Source organism: Meles meles, chromosome 14, assembly GCF_922984935.1.
Source record: "Meles meles chromosome 14, mMelMel3.1 paternal haplotype, whole genome shotgun sequence".
Classification (NCBI taxonomy): domain Eukaryota; kingdom Metazoa; phylum Chordata; class Mammalia; order Carnivora; family Mustelidae; genus Meles; species Meles meles.
In genome coordinates, this window is record NC_060079.1 from 75,412,282 (window position 1) to 75,427,929 (window position 15,648).

The 15,648-nt window shown below is 38.6% G+C and overlaps 1 protein-coding gene across 2 annotated transcripts in view; it reads left to right on the top strand.

Annotated features, from left to right (window-relative positions):
• The window catches only part of PCCA (propionyl-CoA carboxylase subunit alpha), a 405,590-nt gene that overhangs the window by 192,668 nt on the left and 197,274 nt on the right, over positions 1-15,648 (top strand). For both annotated transcript variants that reach the window (XM_045978130.1, XM_045978131.1), the window contains 3 exons: positions 941-1,015; positions 5,232-5,300; positions 6,876-6,951. In XM_045978130.1, coding sequence (XP_045834086.1) covers positions 941-1,015; positions 5,232-5,300; positions 6,876-6,951 — 220 coding nt within the window. The remainder of the gene's footprint in view (positions 1-940; positions 1,016-5,231; positions 5,301-6,875; positions 6,952-15,648) is intronic.

A 15,648-nucleotide genomic window follows, 5' to 3' on the forward strand; every position in this document is an offset into this window, starting at 1 on the left:
CCCTGGGTGCACGAGTTATTAATTCAATACTTAAATTTTTGCAAGTTTGTTTTCTAATAATTTTATCCCTTATGCTTACATGAAAGTAGCAATTAAAATTTAAATTGCAAAGCTTTCATTCATGATTTTAATTATGGCTCTTACTCCTGAACTGTCAGTCTGGTACTTTTATACTATTTTATAACTCTATTAATGATCAGATAATAAAGCAGCAACATCTGAGAAGGCTTTTTTCAAGTGATTAAAATAATTCAAGGAAACATGTATACTATGTTTTACTTTTAGAACTTGAAGTTTGTCAAAACAAAAAGTAAATTTACTAGTATCTGTGTCTAAGGATACTGGAAATTGTTTTCCGGGGTTTTTTAAGGATATTGAGAATATACGTGGCTTGGTTATTCTTGCTTTTTATTATATTTTAAGTGGCGTTGTTGGGACACTGGACTTATTTAGTACTTATTCTGATGATCTAAGCTATTTACAAATGGAGCACATGCGAAGTTTCTTTCAGGTCTTTATCTGAAGAACCAAAATTCTCCAGTTTTACCATATGTGAACTGTTTTGAGAGTAAGAAAAACAAGTATCTTTAGTGCACTACAGTTGTTGTTCTGAACTGGGGGATGTTTTGATGTAGCGCCTAGGTTATTTTATTTTTGCCCGAAGCGTTCTAAGGAGATTTATAAAATGTTGGAATTTTACCAATTTCAATAAAGTATGCTAAGGTCAGGCTAAATTCTGCTTACAGTTCTGTTCGATTTTTAAATACTTGTCTAAGTAGTCTAGAGTGAGAATAAGACAGTAATATTCTGAAATCTGTGATTTGGTAAATACTGTCTGTTGAAAGTAGATCTATAAATGCTTCTTCATTGTATAAATATTTAACCTTACTCTGCTGATTTATATTTCAAAGACTGTGCTTCCTTTTCTTTGAACTTTCAGGACCCCTACAAGTCCTTTGGCTTACCGTCCATTGGGAGATTGTCTCAGTACCAAGAACCAATACATCTACCTGGTGTAAGTCATTAAACTGTAATACCAAGTGAGGGGGTAAAAACCTTGGTTTATGTCATACTTTTATGTTAAAGCATGTCATCACCAAAGGGTGTAAATTGAAGGACTCGTGGAATTCCTGGGAAATGACAGTTTTTGTTGTTTTTAAAAAACTGTTTTGTACTTTGTGATATGTGGGAAAGTCAGAATTCACTTCACAGGGGACATCCAGAGACATCTGACTTGTAAATAAACGATAGTTTACAATGTTCCCAATTCTTTTGAAAATTGTGGTGAAAAAGATCACAGAACCCTAAGAATGGGAAATGACTTTTCTGTATTACACTTTAATCTTTTCCCGAAATCTAACCCAGCTTCCCTGTATAGTGAGACATCAAAAATTCAAGCACAAAATCAGCCCCTTAATGGAAACGGATTAAGGAAAATAAAGTGTGCCTCATTCTAGGAAGTGTCACGGACTTTAAGAAGTACATGTTTGCACCGGTTAAGGAAAAGTGATCACTGTCCACATAATTCATAATTCTTCTATATTTAATAGCTGGTCTTTAAATAGTTTTTGCTGCATAAAAAGAACAAGGACATACCCTTTTTCTTAATCAAGGTAATAAGTGCATATATATATGACATTATGTTAACTAGTGGATGACAAGGCTGTAACATCTGTGAATATGATTATTCAGTTTGATTACTGGCATGAAGATGGTAAAAAATTACAGGAAGGATTCTAAACTCAAAGATGTTATTGGATATGTGATTTATTTCACTTTTTAAATTGTTTTTGCCCATATGCCTTCTGAAGAGACTTGACCCTTTCTAGGCTGGGAGACTCCATGCTGTGTTCAAAGCCTGAAGGCAGAAAAAAAATTGTAAAGATTTAACAGGCATTATGTGACGTTAAATAGCAGATGAGAAAACAAGTATCATAGGAACATATCTAAACATTTTTTTAATCAAACAAAAAAGTATTAAATAAGAATTCATAATGATTCCTCTAGTTGTTAGAAGTTTTCACCACGTTGTAATAGCTAACAAGATGTCAAACATTTTGCCCTCGCAAGTTTTTGCAATTTGCAATTTTCAAACGTGAGACCTGTTGAAAGTACAAGTGATAATGGACAAACTATACCCCCTACAGTCTTTGTCCCACCAAATCTTTCTTCAATTAATGCTGCAGCAGGAGTTTTATGTAATAACATTTGCGGTTGTGAGCCATCCATAGAAAGAAAAAACAATTAAAATGCCTTAAATGTTCTGCTTACTGCTGTTATTTGCTTGTGTGAATGTTGCATGTCAGCTAAATGGACCAAGGAATAGATAAAGTGATTGGGTGCGGGAGAGTGCACACCAAGCTTTGTCTATCATTATTGCTGGGAGCGATCAAATTGATGTCAGCAGGACAGTAGATGCGTTGACAGCTGTAATTATGTATCTCCATGGTGATCACTTTTGGCCCGTCATGGAGGCCCACAAGTCCCCTCCCTTGGAAGCATTTAATCAGATTGGGCTGTCACTTGTCAGGTAGACATGGCGGGCTGGGAGTTGGACTGAAGGGGAGAGGTGACTCGAGCATGAAGGGTGGGAGACGGCTGATAGTTTCACACGGTCCACCGTCGATACAGAAGAAAGACATTTAAATTATGCCAGAGCTTTCTGAGCGATGGCTTGGGACCCTCATACACAGGTGCCCGGGTGGTGGTGGGTGGTGGCTTTTCCTCCTTGCCTCTTTAGCTAGATCAGTCAGTTCGAACTTGGAAAACTCTTTTTGGCTGTTACCGTTTTTTGGTCATAAGAATACATCTTCAGGGTTAACTTACAGGCCGTACACTGCACATGCTTCTTTAAGCCTAAAATTTACTTACAGGGCATTGATGAAGATTTTTAAAAAACCTTTGATCACCACATTTTATAAATTTGTTATTTTCAGACAGCAGTTTTGTTCTGCTCAGAAATTTGGTTACATTTCCATTTGACTTTATTCTTAAAAGCTTTTTGTGCCAAAGCTAAAATACATTTTTTTGGGGTAGCCTTTGTTTCCATAAAGGAGTGGCGACTTAGTTTGATTTTTACTTCATTGTTAGAAATAAAAAATAAAAAAGCTGATGATTATTGGAAATAAAGCCATATAAGCAGGAAGTTACAAGTCAGAGTCTTCATGCGTTGTTACATTTTTAAATTAGAAATGTTGATTTGCTAATGAAATGTGTTTGATTAGAGATGTGTTTTATTATGTATTATATCTCTCGATTTTACCCTGTGTATTTTTAGATTAAAATGACATACCTTCTGTGATCATAATTTTAATGGATGACATGGTTATATCCAAGAGCCCTAGGTTACTTAACTTTTAGGATGGTGGTAGTAAAGATAACTAAAATGTTAAATTGTGAACTATAGAAGAAAGTAATAAATAATCTTTATTGTCTGTTATTTGACCAGTGGGCTGAACAGCAAAGTTCCACCCTACCCTTGTAGCAATTTATGTAGTAAATAGGATATATTTAAAGTCAAACATTGTAGGATTTGTACTAGTCTCAGTTTGAAATGCAGCTTCAGCCAAGCATGCTCTGGTTTTAAATAATAATAAATGGTGGTAAAATGAGCTCTTTAACTTTTTGCTACTAAAATTAAGAAAATGCAAGTTCAGAAGGCTCTTTTCTGTTATGTAAGTTGGTGGTCAGCTGCCGTTTGGGGGCTAATTGTGGGGGAGAGGGTAGATTATGATTTTATTGCTTTCACAGCTGTCCCATTAATTCTTTCCTAGTTTTTATAAACACTGTGAATTTCATAGAACTGAAGTATGTTTCCAGAAAATAGAAAGCCAAGATATGTTTAAGTGGGCTGAGTGACTTTCATTTAAAATTCTGATTTTCATGTATGAATGCGAATGTAAATACAAATATCTATACTTTTTGTGTTTGCAAATACAGAAATAAAAGCACTCTGTGTTTGTTACAATGTTATCTTCTCAAGCCTTATGAACAGAATAATAGTAGTGTGGATTTTTTTTTAAGAGAACGAAACTGTGCTTTATCTTTTGATGTCACTGTATAATAAAGCCATCATCATACCCTCATGTGGATATCCTAGACAAGAGGTTCTACATGCGGTCCCTTGATAATTGCCTAAATTAAAATATTAAAGGCCTAACAGCCGCTGTGTTGACCTTTTCCTGCCTCGCTGCAGACAGATGAGCTGCTGTTTATTAGGAAGTCTTCTTCCCACAGGTGAAGAGCTACGTGAGCTTCCGCTCTTCCCTTCCCACCCCTTTACAATGTCGGGCATCAAAGTCCTGCTGTTCTAGCAGCTTCAATTAAATTCCTCTATCTTCAAGACCCCTAGGACATGCTTGACAGTCTTAAGTATTTTGATTAGGTTTTAAATACTTCAGATTCCAAAACTTAGGCACAGTAATTTAATAAATATTTCATCCTCAGCAACTGCTCATTTTAAAAGTTTTACATGGCTAACCTCTGTGCCTTACTGCTGGTATCAAACTGGGAGATGAAAACAAGAATCAGCGATGTACTAACTAACTTGTTGGCTGGTTAACAGCAATCAGGCTCTTCAAAAGAATATTTTGAACTTGCGCTGTTTTTCTTTTCCCCCATGAAAATCACAAAATCGGAACTCTAATTGGGGCTGTGTCTTTACAAAGCAAAGCTATGAGAAAAGCTGTACAAACATTAAAGTCTCAGGGGACTAACAGTAACAGAGAAAAAAACATTGTACAGTTTGGGAGGGTAAGGCAAAAAAGGAAAGTGTTACAGACATGAAAGCCACAGGACCAGTGTTCCTGGAGAGCTGATCAGCAGAACTGCTGAGTCCTGCTGCCTGGCTTGACTGGGGTCCTCCCTGGAGCTCTCAGAAGGGTACAGTGGGGAGTGTGCCCAGAAGGGACGTGTCATTTATGCCATGCTTCAGTTGGAAGACCCCATCAGATAGCTACAAATGCATCCCAGGATAGTGATGTATGAAGTATTATCATGGTTATTTTTTGAGGTTTCTTAGTTCTTTTGTTTAGTGGAAGAGCAAAAAAATACGTTGTACTACATACAGCTCAAGACAATTTGGTCTCTGTATGGTTTAGATTGTGTTTCTCTTTTCTGGAAGCTGAACTGTTAACTTGAAATTAAATTATCCGTCTGTTCCTTAGAAATTAAAATTGTGAGAAAAATGGCTGCACAATATGAAGTTACTTTCATTTCTTTCTTTCTCCCAGGTCCGGGTTGACAGCGGCATCCAACCAGGAAGTGATATTAGCATTTATTATGATCCAATGATTTCGAAAGTTAGTTCAATTTCTTAATGGCTTTGTTCATTTTTCTTCTGAAGAAGTGGAAGTATTTAATTAAAAAAAATCTGAAATTGAGCTGTTCTCTGAATCATGTGCTATAATTAAACGAATAATTGTGCACTGATGGAAAAGTGAAAGCGGAGCAGATTTTTTTCCTCTGGAGAAATTTTAGTACTGTTATTTTGTAACACGCCCCAATCAAGTCAGTCATTGGCTCTTTCCCGTCAAATGGAATGATGATCCATTTAATTAGTTAGGTAACTATTAAATAGTTAGGTAACTAAGTTACCTAACCAGGGGCTCCAATGCAGCCCATACAGTTAGGATGAATTAAGTTGTATTTGGTCATTTCTGAAAATTACCTGAGATAGAAGTATGAATGGCAGACCATTATCAAGGAGTTGGGGTGATAAGTTCTGTTTTTTGGAGTACTTTTTACCATCTCTCTTCAGTTTTTATGAATCAGTAATTATTTGTGGGGATTGTACATAATTAAGGTTTATGTAAGAGTATAAGATGTCTTTTTGCCTACCTGTCTTTCAGAAATTTGACTTTACAGAATAACAACGCTTAAAGTCTTCCATCTTTTAAAATCTTTAGAATTGTAAGATATCATAAAATGTAGAATTTCTGACCACAGAATTTACTAAAAACCCTTTCTCAAGTTGATGTACTTACAGCAAGCAAACCACTTTTTCTTTATCTTTTTTAACTTAATTTTTTGCAGTAACAGTATTAAAGTGAACTTTAGTTATTTTGTTAGAGATGTGCTATTTAGTTTAAAAATAAAAAATAAATATTATAGATGGATTTTTAATAGATGTGGTTCCATTTTCGGTAAATACATTTCTGTTCAAAAACGTGACCTACAAATAAATTTTCAACCTGGCTTGATACTGAGGAACTAATGGAAGGCACTGAAGTAATTGCGTACTACCCATTGACTAATGTAATAATGAGAAGAATATTTTGTGAATACTTATGATCTTATTAGCAAGCAAATTAGTAATAAAATGTTACTTATTGCTTGTATTTAATTGCTAATTTGGTTAAGATTCCTCTAAATAGGCACAAAGTCATATAGAACAGGAAGACCCTTCGGATTTTCTAACACAAGAACCCTTTGCGTCTGTGCTGTTACGTGTAAAAGCCAGCTAGCAGGGTGTCAAACTTGGAAATGACATTCTCGTAGGGAGAGAAAAAACAAATCTTGCTTACTCCTTCCCTATCCCAGACGTTCATATTTTATCCCAAATCATGTTCACATTTTGATACCTTCCCTTTTAAACTTTTTATGCTTGTTTTTATTATATTGTGATTGAGCTCAAAAAGCTCTTTTCTGTGATAGTGAGTGTAGAAGAAATGTCTGAAATAGCTTGATTTTTGTATTTATTTAGTTTTAAAATTTTAATTGCCATACTTTATGTTACAAACTAAACCACTGTGAAGTTTCCAAAGATGTTCTGGGAAATCTCTTAGGAATTATTTTGATTTTTATTAGAATGCATTGTTTGACTTTTAGATAGATTGATAGATACTGATGTAAATTGTTTGTTTTTTTGCTTTTAGCTGATCACGTATGGTTCTGATAGAACGGAAGCACTGAAGAGAATGGAAGACGCTCTGGATAATTACGTTATTCGAGGTGAAAACAGACGTTTGGGTCTTAATATTATACGTGGTGTCCAGTTCTAGAAAACAGCTTGAAGATACACTAGAGAATTCAGTAGAAAATTTGCTTACAGTTTATTTCAATAGAAATAAGAAAAACTTGAATAAGAAAATAAGAAAAAATAAGAAAAACTTGAATTGAACTGATAGCCCTATACTTTATGTATATACTTTCAGTTATTTAATTAAACTTATGATTCATGACCTTTCATGACCTTTCCTAGGTGAGCTTTTCGTATTTTATGTACTGTATGGAAAACCATTCTATATTCTGAAGTCTATTATTAGCCAGTGCAGCAGATTAGCTATTTATTGTCTTTTGTCATTGTCGATGATGTTTTGAAGGATGAAACTTGAAAATGTATAGACATATAAAATATAGTGACCTGCATTTGACTGACTTGGGAGTAGAGGGTATAACCCTTTGTGTCTATAAGGGCAAATTATAAAATATTCTCTAGCAAATGCAGTTTTGTTACCTCATGTGCATATAGGTCAGTTCTATTGCTTAACAAAGTGTGATCCTACAAGCCTTTAGGATGTAACGCAGTAACTGACTTAGGAGCAACCATTTTACTTTTATATGTATATATAAAGGATTTTATCTTTAAGTGATCTCTACACCCAGTGTGGGGCTCGCGCTTAAGAGTTGTGTGCCTCGGGGTCGCCTGGGTGGTTCAGTGGGTTAAAGAGTTGTGTGCCTCACCAACTAAGCCAGCCAGGTCCCTTGCAGCCATTTTATTTAAATAATGAAAGCAAAGTTATACTTACTCCTCTTAAGGAGTAAGTTACCTTATAATTTGTATTAGCAACTTTTCATTAGTTGTGAAAAGATCATTTCATTTTAGTCCAACATAAATTATCGTCAACTTCAGAATAATGGAGTTTTAACATTGAATTTAAAGTGTAAAATACAAGTTCACTTTGAGTTGTGAGTGAGTAGTGGGGGTCTAAGCGCATTCCATGGGAAGGACTGGCCTGGTAGTTCTGCTCTTTTCTCATGGCTCATTAAAACAGTGGCGCTACGAGGCTGGAGTTCGGAGGCTGAGGGGTATAACAGTGGTGGCGTGTGATCACCTAGCCCCCATCCAGACCCTACAGAGCTTTATGCGGCTTCAAAAGGATTCCCTTCAAGGGGACATAGCCTGTAAGTCAGAAGGCTTGGCGAGTAGACAGCAACTTTGTGTGAATTAGAAAACGTGCTCTTTTCTCAGGTGCGTTCCGCTGTGAAACTGAGAGCCCCGCTTAGCAGTGGAGCGCGTTAAACCCTTAACACTGCACGGTTGACCCGGTGCCTTTGTGCAGTAAACAGTTCATGCGGGTGTGCAGTAGTGGCTCAAGACAGTTAAGTGACTTCGTTTTGTTTTGAGAATGTGAGCGGTGGGATGGCATGCTGGCCGGTTGAGGGGAAGGGCAGGGCAGGAGGGAGAGAGAGAATCCCAAGCAGCCTCCTTGCTGACATGGGGCTCCATCTAATGACCCTGAAATCGCCAGCTGAGCCAAAAATTGAGAGTCAGATGCTTAACTGGCTGAGCCATCCAGCGGCCCCTGGTGACTCTTTACATATCTACCTTCCTCTGCTCATTTTTGTCTATGGCGATTAGTCATCCAGTCCTCACTTTTCCTCATTTTTTTCCCCTCTTAGGGGAGCTGTTAGAGCTGGAGAAACTTCTTACCTCCCTTTCCTTTTACTGTCAGTCTCTTTTCTTAACATTTGTTAACTAACAGGTAACAGTGATTGTATCTAATCTTATGTGCTAGTGATTCACCTTTGTCAATGGAAGGAAAACAGTCAGCTCTCAAGTGAACTCAGATGTAATAAAAAAAAAAAAAAATCAGTAACATCGGTATCCAGAGCATGTACACATTTGAAAAATCCTCTTCACATTGTTTTTAGCTCATTCTCTAGTTCATTTTCAGCCTGAATTGTGGAGTAGTTACTATTTTTTTTTTTTAAACTCTGTCATGTTCCACCATAAGCAGCAATTACATATTTTCTCTATAGATTGGTTAAGTAAGCCTGGAGGGGTCTGTTTTCCTTAGAAATACTGTCCCCCCAAATGAGCGTTTGGAACACACATCTAATTTGGGTATGTGTTTTTCTCTATGTGTTTAACTACACACGCAGAGACATGAACAAGGTATTTGGGACTGTTACTCCCAGAGGCCTTTAAAGTATCTGTAAGAGTTTTCTAGATTCCTGCCCCCAACCAGTATTTTTGCATTTTTTTTTTTTTTAAGATTTATTTATTTATTTATTTATTTGACAGATAGAGATCACAAGTAGGGAGAGAGGCAGGCAGAGAGAGAGAGAGAGGAGGAAGCAGGCTCCCTGCCAAGCAGAGAGCCCGACGCGGGACTCGATCCCAGGACCCTGAGATCATGACCTGAGCTGAAGGCAGCAGCTTAAACCACTGAGCCACCCAGGCGCCCCTGCATTTTTTTTTAAAGTGATTCTTTTTTTTTAGGATTTTAATTATTTATTTGACAGAGAGAGACACACAGTGAGAGAGGGAACACAAGCAGGGGGAGTGGGAGAGCTAGAACCAGGCTTCCCGCTGAGCAGGGAGGCAGATGATGGCTTGCTCCCAGGACCCTGAGACCACGACCTGAGCCAAAGGCAGATGATTAACGACTGAGCCACCCAGGTGCCCCCATATCTTTGTAATTTTTATTGTGGTTGTTGAATTATTATATTTTGGCTAATTTGAGTTATGCTCTAGTGAGCTTGAGTGGTAAATTCATGAATTTGAGACAGTCGATTTGAGTAAGAATATTTTGTCAAATCACATCTCTATTAAACTTTGATGTAATGTAGTGACAAGACATATGGGCAGTTTGTCAGAATATTAGTGTTCTACTCTGGCTTCTGAAACGAATACTCTTTCATATTTACAGAATACACTTTCATGTTTTATATGTAAATGAACGTCTGCCACTAGTTATTACATGTTTATTTTATGTTTTAAAAAGATTTTATTTATTTACTTCTTAGAGAGAGTAGAGGGGAGGAAGCACGAGCAGAGGGAGGGGCAGAGGGAGGAAGCCGACTCGCTGCTGAGCAGGGAGCCTGATGCAAGCCTAGATCCTAGGGTCCCCAGGTCATGACCAGAGCCAAAGGCAGATCCTTAACTGACTGTGCCACCTAGGCGCTCCTAGTTACTACATTTTTAAATGAAGTGACTTAAGTATGGAGTGGTAGTAGGCTTGCTGTTACTCTCCTCTCTATGTATCATACGTAAAATAAAATGTGTTTTATTGAGCAGATAGTTTTTTTTTCCAGGCTGAGTGTGAAATTTCTGCCTTTGGTTCACTGTGATACAATAGAAAGAAATCAGACAGCTCTGGGTTCCTGTCCTGCCCTGACACCATCTAGGAACTGTGATTTTCGTTAAGTTACTCACTCTCTCTGAATCTCATACTCCACGTGTAAAAATGGAGTATTGGCCTCTGCCTTATAAGCTAATTAACTGAGAGATTAACTGAGGTTAAGTATATAAAAGGACTTGACACAGTGCCAGCTCTGTAACGTTAGGTCCTACCTTCTTTTGTCCCTCTCTCATTACAGTTATAAAACTACATATTTAAAGACCATGTATCAGAAGTTATTATCCGTCAGTTAGTGTGATGCGTGAAACTGATGAAGCCATAGATAAACAATATGGAAAGTCCATTGTAGGTCGTTCTTGGTGCTGTATCCTCCTGCTCTGCTTCTTCAAAGCATTTACCATAACTGTAATTAAAATACTAGTTGTCTAACTAATTGCTAAATGTCGGATTATCTCATAAGAAAGTTAGGTGCGGGGGCGCCTGGGTGGCTCAGTGGGTTAAGTCTCTGCCTTCGGCTCGGGTCATGATCCCAGGGTTCTGGGATCGAGCCCCGCATCGGGCTCTCTGCTCAGTGGGGAGCCTGCTTCCTCCTTTCTCTCTGCCTGCCTCTCTGCTTAATTGTGATCTCTGTCAAATAAATAAATAAAATCTTTAAAAAAAAAAAAAAAGGTGCGTGAGAGCAGTGATAGGTATTATCTTGTTTACTTGTATATTACTAGTGCTTAGCAGTGCCTGACACATGGTAGGTGAGTAGTACTTGCTGAATGAATTAATGAATGAGTGATAATATCCCTATATCAAGGAGTTTCTAGTGAACTCGGAATGAAACAGACAGATAACGTAAATTCATAGGTGTCCTAATGGTGGCGTGAAAAAATATGGGGGGAATTGAGATGGGGGGCTCTTTTTCTCTCCTCACCTCTGTGTTTGGTTCTTGGAAAGCATGTGAACACTGCCTTAGGACTTACCGGTGACTCGGTTGAGAGTAACTCACTTTGCGCTATCTTTGAGCGGTGTCTCAGGTGGCAGCATTTTTTTAAAAGACTGAACTCACTGTGGAGGGCAAGTACTGGGGATGGGCACACTTGGGAGTGTTTGGAGTGTGACTTGGTCTTATCTTTTGGGAAAGTGGCCTGGCATCAGAAGTTGAGAGTGCATGCTCTTTGACCTACCTGTTCAGTCTTTAGGAATCTTATCCTATGAGTTAAAAGACCAAATTGTGCAGTGATGTTGATGAGGGCATTTATGACAGCACTGGTTACAGTAGCCCAGTACTAACCAACCGAGGTGTCCAGCAGATGGGTGGACTGAAGGAATTACTATGCGTCCTCAGTGTAAATTACTGCTTAGCTGGTTCTTGAAGGCATGTCCGTGCATATTGTCAGGTAGGGAGGCAATTTGCAGAGTGAGGTATGTGCAGTCTGACATTAGTTAAGCCAACCTTCCCATCCTCCAGTATCTTTATCGTATTTGGATGAGCATAGAGAAGGCTGTGGATGTATACACATCCACATATATGTGTATACACATATATGTGTATAACACATATATAGTTAGCTCAAAAGGTTTATCAGAAGTTTGTTTTCTCTTGATATATTGCTCACAGGCTTTTTATTTTAGGTATTTTCTTTTTTTTTTATAAAGATTTTATTTATATATTTGACAGACAGAGATCACAAGTAGGCAGAGAGGCAGGCAGAGAGAGAGGAGGAAGCAGGCTCCCCGCTGAGCAGAGAGCCCAATGCGGCTTGATTCCAGGACCCTGAGACCATGACCTGAGCCAAAGGCAGAGGCTTAACCCACTGAGCCACCCAGGTGCCCCTATTTTAGGTATTTTCAAACCTAGAGAAAAGTTGAATGAACAGTACATTGCACACCGGTACGCTCCTTGTCTGGATTGCTAAGTTTTTTTTACATCTTTTTTTCCCTCCGGCTCTCCCTTTCTTTGTCTTCTCCTTTCTCCTCCTTTTAGCATGTCTTCTTCCCTTCTCTCCTCATTTTTTTCCTCAGCTATTTAGAAGGGAAATTGCAGACGTCATGATACATGACTCCTACATATTTCAGTATGGATCTTAAGAATAAGATCATTTTCCCATGACTTCCAAAATCACAACACCGTTACCACACTCAAGAAAATTAACAGGCATCTCCTAGTATCATCATGTACTGTCCATATTCCAGTTTTCCTTGTTCTGCAAAGAACTGTCTTGTTTAAAAAAATCTTTTTTTAATCCCACCCACAATCCATTTGGAGTTTACACATTGCTTTTACTCACGTCTCTTTATTATCTTGCTCTTTTCGTTTTTGGATTTCGTATCATAAACAGTAGAGTCCCGGGTAGCTGACTTGCAGAATATCTCACATTCTAGATTGGAGGTTTCATTATTGGTCTATCAAGGCACTTGGGGAATGAGGTGGAGAGATGGGGGTTGCAGCTAGAACAAGCAATTTAGTTTGAATTGGTGATTTTGAATATGGTGTAGTTAGTGAACCTTAGATGATTTCAGGGTGTGACTCTGGGACTACGTGGCTAAGGTAAGAGAATAGATTATTTGAAATGAGATCCTAGGAGCTGAGTGGTGAGGATGTTCCCTGAGTCATCCACGTAGGGTAACAGGAGTTAGGATCCGAAGGAAGGTCGTGAGTCCGGTGACATAAAGTCTGGAGCAAATACAGGGTTATGACGAGAATGTTGGTAGATGACAGGGAATTGGAGATTTTTTGATCTGATAAAATAAACCTCAAGGAAAAAGAAGTTTCTCCAAGGATTAGAAGAGGTAATGTTCTAGGGGCGCCTGGGTGGCTCAGTGGATTAAGCTGCTGCCTTCGGCTCAGGTCATGATCTCAGGGTCCTGGGATCGAGCCCCGCATCGGGCTCTCTGCTCCGCGGGGAGCCTGCTTCCTCCTCTCTCTCTGCCTGCCTCTCTGCCTACTTGTGATCTCTCTCTCTGTCAAATAAATAAATAAAAATCTTTAAAAAAAAAAAAAAAAAGAAGAGGTAATGTTCTAGAAATGGCTGTGGATCTCAAGGACATATGTAAGGGTTGCTGGAGAAGTGAGGTTTTCATGTCCTGGGATGCTCTGTCCCTTTCTTACCTGAGGACCTTCATAGTTAGGCTGTAATCTAAGCAGTTGTAACAATAAAACGTACAGTGACCTAGGAAAGATTTCTCTGCCATGTCATAATCTCAAAAGGAGATTGTCAAGGGCTGGTAGGGAGACGCTTAGATTTACAGCAGATGGTTTTCACTTGGGGGCCCCCAGAGCGGCTGCTTTTATGCCCGTCATCCAGCCTCAGCAAGAAGGTGGCAGGGGGAGTTCACACCCATTTTTTTTTTTCAAGGTATAACCTAGAAAGTACCTTTATTTTTGTTCCCATTCTATTGGTGTTTAATCACATGGTAGTACATTGCTTCTAGGAACTTGGGAAATGTAATAGGTGTTCAAGGGAGCCATATACTAAGCTAAAAAATGGCATTTCTTTTATTAAAGGAAAAAGAATAGATATTGGTGGATGACTGGGGAAGTAAAATATGTATGTGTGTGTGCTCATTTCTGGAAACACACACACAAGGGCAGAATGAGTACGATGGTGTACTTACAGGGTGTGGAGGGAGGATCAGGTAGAAATGTTTGGCAGATAGGAAACAAAGTACATGGAATGAAAAGGAGAAACTTCTTTGATTTCACTTTTAGAATTCTGACAATATTTCAAAATGAAATTATAACGTTCTGGGGAAGAAATTCAAAATGGAGTATAAGCAAACAGATGGATATACTCTATGAGTAATCATGGTGATGGGGTGGGGAGGAGGGAGAGGAAACAAAAATCTAGCCTTAGATAACTGCTAGCCATGTTTTGACCGGATACTCTCCAGCTAAATACAGCGTTATAAACATTAAACTCTGGTTAATAGGTTTGTGTGTCCTAGTTCATGGGTTAGCAGTTCTGAAACCAGTTTATGTATGTTCTGGGATTGAGGAAATAAGTACACGGATTTTGGATAAAATGAGTGACATTTCTCACTGTCCGAGAAAGAAGTTGGAGATGTGGAAATGGATGAGGATACAGTGAGTCCTGTGGTGTTGAGGTGAAACTGGGGGTGTCCGTGTAAATTCCTGGTTTGTAACATAGATTGGATGTAAGTGTACAGATATGTTTGTGTGTACATATATACACCTATTCTGGAGCTCAGGGTTTCGTTAGTATTACTGACATTTTGGGGTAGACAGTTTTTTGTTGTGGGGGGCTGTCCTTCACACTGTAGGGTGTTCATCACCACCCTTGGCCTGTACTCATTAAATGACAGTAGCGTCCCCTCAGTTGTGACAGCCAAGTATTTCCAGACACTGCCATATGTTATGAGGGAGGGGGGCAAATCACCCTCGACTGAGAACCACAGAGAGGTCATGGAAACATTGACACCCATAGCAGTGAGCATACCAAGAACCCAGATCTCTTTTTTCCAATACCGTTGTCTCATAAATGGAACCAGCACTCCATGGTAAAATGGCTGTTTTCTGGAAGAGTGTTACGATGAGCCTGAAGCATCTTGTATGAGAAAGCGTTCAAGTGCTCAGTGATGATGATATGTCGGAAAGACACAGAGCCGGCTCTCAGGGGTTCCCACTGGCCAGTCTGGGGAAACTTCAGCAACAGAATAAATAATGTTAGCAGTGGGTTAAAGCCCATTGTCATACTGGCATAAATAGATAAGAAAGATAAAAGAGGGAAGAGGCACAGCTCTTTTCTACACTAGATTTTTAATTAGTGTAGAAAAATGCCTACTTGTGCCAAGTTGTTTATTTAGGTAAGAATCATCAATGACAGATGCTAAAATGAGTGGGTGAAAATAGGAGCAACAGGTATTTGCATAGTTTCATAGTATATCCGCAGAAGATACTAATTAATTATAGTGGGGAATGAAATATCTTAAAGATGGACAGACCTAGCAGTTTACCCAAATGATCACAATTAGTATCACTGGTCGTGGGATACAGCAACATCACGTGCCTCTTGAGGTGTGATGCGCTGAAAATAGCACATGGTTTCTGTGATGTTCTCCCCAAAACGTATAATCTGGATATAATCATGAGGAAACAGCAGGTGAACCAAATTGGAAGATAGTGTATGAAATAAAGGGCTTGCAGTCTTCAGAAGTGTCAAGGTCAAGAAACACAAAGTGGATCAACCTTATCTAGATCAAAGGAAACCAAGGATACGTGACAACTAAGTGCAGGGTTAGTTCCTGAACCAGAAAAAAAAAAGTTTGTGTTTTGTAGTAAAGGTCATAAATGAGACAGTTGGTGAAATTTGAGTAAGGTTTGCAGATTAGATAA